General features: G+C 35.4%; 1 protein-coding gene across 1 annotated transcript; it reads left to right on the forward strand.

Moving 5' to 3' along the window:
* The first annotated feature begins 4,342 nt into the window (after positions 1–4,342).
* Positions 4,343–4,878, forward strand: LOC123231962 (ubiquitin-40S ribosomal protein S27a-like). Its single transcript, XM_044658288.1, has one exon. It carries the CDS (start codon positions 4,379–4,381, stop codon positions 4,844–4,846), a length of 468 nt encoding a protein of 155 aa, XP_044514223.1. The 5' UTR covers positions 4,343–4,378; the 3' UTR covers positions 4,847–4,878.
* Positions 4,879–9,852: the final 4,974 nt, after the last annotated feature.

Consider the following 9,852-nt stretch of genomic DNA (forward strand, 5'->3'; position numbering starts at 1 on the left):
TTACTTATTTCTATTTATCAGTTCTTTCTCTGGAAGTGGACATATACAATCATTCTTCAAACAATATTTCTGTTACTACATGTTATATGTTATCTTAGTTCTGGTCATTTCACTCTTCAAAATTTCACATACATCTTTCCGTGTTTTTCCAAAATGAATCTGTTCATCATTTCTTAAGGCACAATAATATTCCATCACAGTTATATGCCACAATTTGTTCAGCCATTCATCAATTGATCGACATCCCTTCAATTTCCAGTTCTTTGCCACAAAAAAAGAGAATTGCTATAAATATTTTAGAATATGTAGGTGTATTTTTCCTTTTTCGCTGATCACCTTAGAAAGTAAACTTAATAGTGGAATTGCTACGTCAAAGGGTATACACATTTTTATATCTTTTTGAATATACTTCCAGATCATTTTCCAAAATAGTTGGATAGGTTCATGATTCTAAGAGTGTAATAGTATCCCTATTTTCTACCTCCCTGCCAACATTTGTGATTTTGCCTTTTTATCATCTTAGCCAATCTGATAGGTATGAGATGATTTATCAGAATTGTTTTGATTTGCTTTTCTCTAATCAAAAAGACAGAACATTTTTGCATTTACATTTGATTTCTTCATCAAAAACTGCCTATTCATATCTTTTTACCATTTATCAATTGGAAAATGGTTCATATTCTTATATATTTGATGAAGTATTCTACATATTTAACTGCTATCCAAGAAATGGTCTATCAAATGTTTTCCCAACTTACTGCTTGCCTTCTAAATCTTGACTGTATTAGTTTTATTTGTAAAAAAAAAGTTTCTTTTAATGTATTCAAAATTATTCATTTTATATCTCACTATGCTTTCTACATCTTGTTTATTTATAATTCTTCTCCTATCCCTAAATAGGATAGGTAATATGCTTCCTGTTCTTCTAATTTACTTATAATATCTCTCTTTATGCCTAGATTATGTAACCATTTGATCTTATGTTGGTCAGTAATGTAAGATATTGATTGATATCCAATTTTTGCCAGACTGATTTTCAGTTTGCCCACTGATTTTTACCATATAGAGAGAGTTCTTATTCCAACAAGTTGAACCTTTACTATAATCTTTGTAGCAATCCAGGTATACATTAATCATGATATTATTTTAAGAAGTATTCAAAACTTAACTCATACTGCTAATGATTGATCTCGGTAATCTTGAGTCAAATTGAATGTTGACCTTGCCAAATCCCTAGCCCTTCCCTAAGGCTACACCCCAGAAGAGAGTCAGTTATCTCAGTCTCCTTACTTTTCCTTCAATGATCAATTAACATAGGTATCAAACATCAGTAGATGCCTTAGGCCATATCCTATCTGGATCCTGATCTTAGCTCTACTTATTGTTTTAGGTTTTGGCAGTTTGCATTTTATGATGATTACCTCATAATGTTAATGTATCAGGCCACCAGCCTCTCCCCTTCCGCCCATACTGTTGTAACCCCAATAAAAGTGACAAGACATCAGTTGGCAAAAGAGCTCTCAACCATCAGAGCTCCTAACCATGAAGCTCTTGACCATCAGAGCTTACTCGCTGTCTGTCTACCTTATGCCAAAACTTTCTGTGTCTGTGTATCTTTATTCTCGCCTTATGTTCTCTTTCCATTAATCCTTAACCCGTAACCCATTTTCACTCAGTCCTTGGTTCCCCTTTCTAAGTGTCCAACCCACTAGGAATCTTCGTGAAGCTGCTGGACGGCTTCAATCTTTTACAACTGTTTTAAGGTCTGTTCTGTTCCACTGATCTACATTTCTATTTCTTAGCCAATATCGGATAGTTTTAATTATTATTGTTTAATATTCTTTTATAATATCATTCCAAATCTGGTACTGCTAAACCTCCTTCCTTTATATTTTTTCATTAATTCCTTTGATATTTTTAATCTTTTGTTTTTCCAAATGAATTTTATTACTTTTTCTCATTTAATAAATAATTTTGGATAGATTACTTTAGATAGGATTGTCATTTTAATTATACTGGCTCTGCCCACCAAGTAACTATGAATATTTCTCCAATTATTTAAATCTCATTTTATTTGCATATGTAAATGTGGAATTATGGGGGACTACTGCAGAACCCCAAGAAGCTAGGTCAGTTTAAGACCATTGGAACCAAGAATATAAAAGAAGGGAACGCCCCCGAGCATGAAGAGTTGGTTTTGGGGAGCAGTGAAGGAGAAGAGGTGAATGCCTGCAGCTCCTGGATCAAGCCCACTCAAAAGCCTTGCTGTCTCTGAACAAACAGTTCCTGCAGCCATCTTTGGTTCCTATCAAGACTGACCCCACTCCACTACAACAACAAAGAGATTTAGAGACTCTTTGGGGAGCATGTCTCTCTATAACTGATTACCATCATCTATCCCTACCATTAATCCCTCTAGTGATTAATATTTTAGTTTAGGAACAAGGGTTTTAGTGGGGAAGGGTGAGAGAAACTCAGGTGTGGCTTCAACCTGGCTGAGCCATAGAGTAATAGGACTCAAATAAGAAACAACTAGCCATTCCTGTTCACCCACTTTCCTCGACCTCATGCCCATCCCTCTGATCAATCCTGCTTATTAAAAGACAAATTACAAAAGTCAGATAGTGTTTTTATTCCTTCTAGTGAAGTTATTAAGGAGTGAATTAAGCCTGTTGTGCTTACCTGATGGAGAACGTCCATTTTGGAGTTGAGTTACAGTTGAAGGGGACGGGGAGGGAGCGCTTAGTGTAGGGGAAATTTCTTCAGCTATCTCTGGCTAACAACTTCACAGAGAAACAAAAAGTACTTCAATCAGCAGAGAAGCTCTTTCTCCTTCTTGTACTGGGTGGAAGAAGTGAATTAGGTCACTCTATCTAGGGAAGCCATCATCAAATAATCCCCTAAGTAAATAGAGAGCTCTGTATGGTGCAATTGAGAGAGATTCCATCTAGACCTCCCTCTCTCTCACCCATCCCTCAACTGAAGCAGCTTCTTTCCTTTCCTTTTTCAATATAAAAATGTTTTATAATATAATTTTATAATTTATAATTGTTTCGGCAGATATACTCCTATGAATTTTATTCTATATATGGTTATTTTAAATGGGTTATCTCTTACTATCACTTCTTGCATGACATTTTTGGTGACCTATAGAAATGCTAAAGATTTACTTATTTTATAACCTGCTACTTTGCTAAAATTATTGATAGTTTCACCTAACTTTTTATTTGAATCTTTAGGATTATATATATATATATATATATATATATATACATATATATATATGTCATCATGTTATCTATGAAAGACAGATAATTTTATTACTTCTTTACTCATTCTGATTCTTTGTATTTCTTTTTCTTCTCTTATTCTGATTGCCAGCATTTCTAATACAATATTAAATAATACTAGTGATTATGGGCATCCTACTTTCATTCCTGATCTTTTGGGGAAGTTTTCTTATTTATCACCATTGCAAATAATGTTTGCTAATGGTTTTAACTATATACATCTCATTATACTGAGGAAAAATCCAGGTATACATATACTTTCAAGTGTTTTTAATAGAAATGAGTGCTATATTTTGTCAAAAGCTTTTTTTCATCTATTAATATAGCCATTTAGTTTTTATTATGTTTTTGTTGATGCAATCAATTATTTCTATAGTTTTCCTTATATTAACCTATCCCTGCATTAATAATATAAATTCTGTTTGGTCATAATATATACTCTCTCCCTCTGGGTCTCAGGATGTCTCTCTCACTCAGTTCATTTCTGGTTCAGGGGGCCCAGGAAGGTATGCATTGACACTCTCACAAGCAAAATGGAGGCTTTACTAAAATTCTCTTTTGACAGAGTTTAATGGAGCTGGGAGAAAGTCCCTAACAACTAATGCCAAACTGATATGAAATATAAATTGCCTTGCAACAAGATAGCATGGGATGTTAGATAAATAACTGATTCCAATGCCTGGAAGATCTGGATTCAAGTCTTGCCTCTGATTTACACTAAATAAGCAAAAAATCATAGAAGATTCTAATCTACAAAGGAAGTTACTTACCCAGGAACTCCTATACCAGGATCCCCACCACATCCTTATAATCACTATGAATTGCTTTATGTTCTAATGAAGTTAAGCATCAAACAACCGATTGTTGTATTAATTGCCTTTATTGTTCTCCAAATATGAATTAAAGATAATCAGTGTAGGATATTGCTTCTGGCCCACTAACACTGGCTCTCCAGGGCTGTTTTTGCTGCCTCCTGACCACCAGTTTCACATTCTCCTATTCAATAAACACACTTTAATCTTTTTTAAAAAATTATCTCGCTTTTTTTTTTTTCGGATCCGCCATCGGTGGGTGGACCCAGTATCACGATGCAGATTTTCGTGAAGACTTTGACGGGGAAGACCATCACTCTTGAGGTCGAACCATCTGATACTATTGAAAATGTCAAGGCCAAGATACAAGATAAAGAAGGTATTCCTCCCGACCAACAAAGACTGATTTTTGCTGGCGAGCAGTTGGAAGATGGGCGTACTTTATCTGACTACAACATTCAGAAGGAGTCAACCCTTCATCTTGTTCTGAGGCTTCGGGGTAGTGCCAAGAAGAGAAAGAAGTCTTACACCACTCCCAAAAAGAACAAGCATAAGAGAAAGAAGGTTAAGCTTGCTGTTCTGAAGTACTATAAGGTTGATGAGAATGGCAAGATTAGCCGCCTTAGACGAGAGTGTCCTTCTGATGAATGTGGTGCTGGGGTCTTTATGGCTAGCCATTTTGACAGACATTATTGTGGCAAGTGTTGTCTAACCTACTGCTTCAACAAGCCAGAAGACAAGTAAATGTATATGTGTTAATAAAAAGCATCAACTATTTAAAAAAATTATCTCCACAAATGTCTTGTGGGTATATAGGTAATGATCTATTCTTTTTTAAGTAACTTTTTGTTACTCTGAACTTGACAAGCATGAGCTTCTTATATGAAGCAGAACAGAAAAATAATTATATCTAAAACCATGGACCTTTACTATATAAAGCTTTCTTCTTAAAAACAATAATAAATTCAAGTCAACATATTTGTTAAAGCTGCCCTCCTTGTCATTCAGTTAACAAATATTTACTAAGTACTTACCATGTGCAAGGTGCCATGCTTAAATGTTATCCCCTTCTCAATTTCCTTTTCTTCTATGCTTTTAAAAACTATTTCAGGGGGCAGCTGGGTAGCTCAGTGGAGTGAGAGTCAGGCCTAGAAACAGGAGGTCCTAGGTTCAAATCCGGCCTCAGCCACTTCCCAGCTGGGTGACCCTGGGCAAGTCACTTGACCCCCATTGCCCACCCTTACCAATCCTCCACCTATGAGACAATACACCAAAGTACAAGGGTTTAAAAAAAAAACTATTTCATTGATTCTCCTTTCTTTTCTTCTCTTTTCTGACATCATTATAATTAGTCCTCTACTCCCACACAAAAAAATTTAAATAGAAAACCTCCCTTGTAATAAGCCAAGTTGAATAAAACAAATCAAATCTTACATTGTGCATTGGCTATATTTAAAAATATGTCTCATTCTATATCTGAAGTCTATCTCCACTCTGGCAGGAAACAGAATAGATACTTCAGTTTAGTTCTTCTGCAATCATATTTGGTCAACAAATTCATCAGATTTGCTCACATTTTTGAAGATTTCTTTACTATCTTGTAGTCACTGTATAAGTAGCTCTCTTGATTCTGCTCCCTGTATTCTACATCCATTCATACAAATCTCTTCAAGTTTCTCTAAATTCATCCCTTTCATTATTTCTTACAGCCAATAATGTTTCATTACATTCATATGTCATAATTTGTTCCGTGGTTACCTAATTAATGGACACTCCCTTAGATTACTATCTTTCCTAAAACAAAATGCTAATGAAAATATTTTTTACTTAATGAGTCATACTTTCTCTCATTCTTCAATCTCTTTGGGGCAAGTGTATTTTTTGTGATATAGTTACAAATTCTTTCCCAGAATAGCTGACCCTATTTACAACTTCAGCAACAAAAGATACTAAATTTAGAGTAGGAAAGGGATGTTAAAGGCCATCTAATCAAACCCACTCATTTTACAATAATAAATTTGAGGCTGAGAGAAATTAAGTAAATTTCCTGGGGTCACACAAGTAGCAAGAGGGAGAGGTAAAATGTGAAGAAAAGCCTAATAATGCCAAAACCACCTTTCTTTGCACCTTTTTACTAAAAATAAATAGGTAATGAGAAATTATCAGATCTAAATGGAGTAAGGTGACAGCAAAAAGTATTTATTAAGAAAGACAAAAACATAAACAAAAAAAAATCCCTTCCCTCGAAGAGGTTCCATCTAGTGGAAGAAACAACATCTAAACAAAGATATAAGTCCAATAGAAGAAAAGTACCTTAGATCAGTGATTCTTAACCAGATAGATTTCATGCAGTACATGAACATGTACAGAGAAAATATTATATGAATCCTTTGATTATGATTTTTTTAAATACATATATTGTTCTGAAAGGAATTCATAGATTTTATCAGACTGCTGAGGTAATCCATCACACCAAAAACAAAACAAAACCAAAATTCCTTCAGAACTCTTTTCTGAGAGGGAAAGGCTCAAAAGGCTAGATGGGGTGTGGAGGTAGAGAAGACTAAAACTTCCTGCAGGTGACAAGAATTATCTATTGCCAAGGTAGCTATACATCAATGCAAGGTACTCTGAAATGTATTGGGAGCAATTTTGTTAGGAGAGGTGCCTGTGGTGGCCACTTTCCAAAGGGAAGGTGACACAAGTGGGTAGAGACTTAAAAAAAATACTTACCTTCCATCTTAGAATCAATACTGTGTATTGATTCTAAGGCAGAAGAGTAGTAAGGGCCAGGCAATAGAGGTTCAGTGACTTGCCAGGGGTCAGACAACTAGGAAGTGTCTGAGGCCAAATTTGAACCTAGGACCTCCTGTCTCTAAGCCTTGACTCTCAATACACTGAGCCACCCAGTTGCCCCCAGTAAGACTTTTAAATTGTGGTTTCCAAGAATGAAGTGTTAAATGTGTAAAAAGCTCTCCTTATAGACATAAAGTCTGATAATAATAATAAATTACACATGTTATTTAATTTCATATTAATTCTAATAGAAAGTTAATAGATACTAACTCTCCTTTTTCTATTTTAGTGGCCACCATTTTTAAGCAGTCAGATTAGAATGAACATCTTGGATTGTGGGGAGGATTCATTACCTCACAATTCACATATGAAGTATCCTACAATTTTAAAAAATCTCATTTCCATCAGAATGATTTGGGCAAAACAAGCCCCAGTAATAATTGACATGCCAAAGTGTCACTGAGGAAGGGGAAAAGTTGATTATCTGGAAGAAATATACTATTGTCGAATTACCAGCGGGGTGGAAGAATTTAAGTGGGAAGGAGAAAATAGATTAACCCAACTGACTTCTGCCAAGTTCAGAGTAAAGGCTAAGAGACAAAGGATGCTCAAAGCAATGAACCAGAGACAGAATACACTGAGAAATATTGGTCAGAAGGTATGATTTCACCCACAAAATGGAGTTCCCCTAGGTATTAGGAGATAATAACAAGAAGTACCAGTAACATAAACAGAAGAGAAAAGATAATATTATAGCTTATGTCCAAGGGACAAACTTCGGGTATGGGACACATGCTTCCTTAATTAATTCCAAATCTGTCTTTATAATTCAGTTTTACTGAATTTCTTCTTCTTACATTTTTTTCTTTTTTATTTTCAAAAAATTATTTATGAGATAGTCTTGACTTCCAGGCTAAAATGGCCACAAAGGTCCACCTCTTCTCACCACCTACTGATATAAAGAGCCTCAAAAGAACAAAAACCAAAATCGGAAGAGTGAAAGAGCTCTTCCATAAGGCACAGCCTTAAAGGTAGGCAGGGTTTGGGCATTTCCACACTATAAGGGGATAAAATTATTTCTATCAAAGCATGAACTGATCACTCCTCCCCCATTCCACCTGCAGTGCCAGAGTCAGAGGTAATCACTAGGTTCTCAGGAGACTGGCTGAGGACACCACAGATTTACCTCAGTGAGACTTGGGATCCCAGGAGGCTGATGAACTCAGAGATTGGGTGCAGAAACAGGGCTGAGAGGGGCTGCACACAGAAGATGCAGTGGAGACTGAAAAATAGCCTCAGGGCAAAACCGCTCTGTAGCTCAGTACAAAGATCTGCCTACCCTCTTAACTCAGACTTCTAACTAGGAATGGAAAAAAACTAACACAGCAATGGCCACCAACACCCAAGAATTACAATCTACAATTACCAAAAAAAAAAAAATAAGGAAAAAAACCTTTAATGGAGAAAAACTCAAGACTACAGAGGAGACAGCAGAGGATGACAAACAAACAAACACATCCAAACCTTCCTAAAAAAATGGAAATTGGTCACAAGCTCATGAGGAGCTCAGATTTGAGATGATGAACCAAGTAAGAAAGATAGAAGAAACTTGGCAAGAAAAGTAGGAAATAGTTGAAAAAGAAAATAACATTTAAAAGACAGAATCTCACACTTGGAAAAAGAAGCCCAGAAATCAAATGAAATGATAAGCAAATTGGATACCAGAATTGACCTGCTGGAAGCAATGAAAAGTAGGATAAACCAAACCGAAAAAGGAAAATCAAAAAATCATAGCTGAAAACTAGTCTTTAAAAACTAGAATTGGGCAGGTAGAAGCCAATGATCTCACAAGACAGCAAGAATTAATAAAGCAAAGTCAAAAGAATGACAAATTAGAAGGAAACATGAAATATCTCATTGAGAAAATGACTGACTTGGAAAACAGGTCCAGGAGAGACAATTTGAGAATCATAGGCTTACCTGAAAAATCTGGAAATAAACAGAAATCTTGACATCATACTACAAGAAATTATCCAAGAAAACTGCTCTGATATTCTTGAACAAGTGGGCAAAATAGACATTGAAGGAGTCCATAGAGTACCCTCTACATTAAATCCTCAAAAGACAACCCCAAAGGAATGTAATTGCCAAATTCAAGAGCTTAAGCTAAGGAGAAAATATTGCAAGAAGCCAGAAAGAGACACTATAAAAGATGAATCTCAAGGAGAGAGGAAGGAAGGGAAGAGAGAGGTAATAGTAAATCTAGATAATGTAAATAATTAATAAATCTACTTTTAGGATATTAATACTTTCTGTTTATATAGACCTTAAGATTTATGAAGTATTGAAATATTAACCTATCAATAAGTAAGCATTTCTAAAGCATCTACTATTTGCAGGCATCATGCTGAAAATAAAAAGACAAAAATAAAATAAATTTTGAGCTTGGGTAATTTACATCCTATCTCAGAAGACAACACATACAGGAGACAACACATACACACAAAAGTATATTAATAATAAAAATGACCATTCTACCAAATTAATTTACTTATTTAGTGCCATACCTATCAAACTACCAAAAAACTTTTTTACTGTATTAGAAAAAAATATAACAAAGTTTATTTGGGAGAACAAAAGGTAAAGAATATCAAGGGAAATAAATAAAAAAACCATGAGGGGGGGCAGCTGGGTAGCTCAGTGGATTGAGAGCCAGGCCTAGAGACAGGAGGTTCTGGATTCGAATCTGGCCTCAGACACTTTCCAGCTGTGTGACCCTGGGCAAGTCACTTGACCCCCATTGCCTACCCTTGCCAATCTTCCACCTATAAATCAATGCACAGAAGTTAAGGGTTTAAAATTTTAAAAAAACCATGAAGGAAGTTGGCTTAGCAGTACCAGATATTAAGTTATACTATAAAGCAGCAGTCATCAAAACAATATGGTACTGGCTA

This window comes from Gracilinanus agilis, chromosome 1 (assembly GCF_016433145.1).
Source record: "Gracilinanus agilis isolate LMUSP501 chromosome 1, AgileGrace, whole genome shotgun sequence".
In the NCBI taxonomy this organism is placed as follows: domain Eukaryota; kingdom Metazoa; phylum Chordata; class Mammalia; order Didelphimorphia; family Didelphidae; genus Gracilinanus; species Gracilinanus agilis.

What these genes read in the sequence shown, in the direction of transcription:
- LOC123231962 (XM_044658288.1), top strand. Translation starts at nt 4,379, where the DNA reads ATGCAGATTTTCGTGAAGACTTTGACGGGGAAGACCATCACTCTTGAG.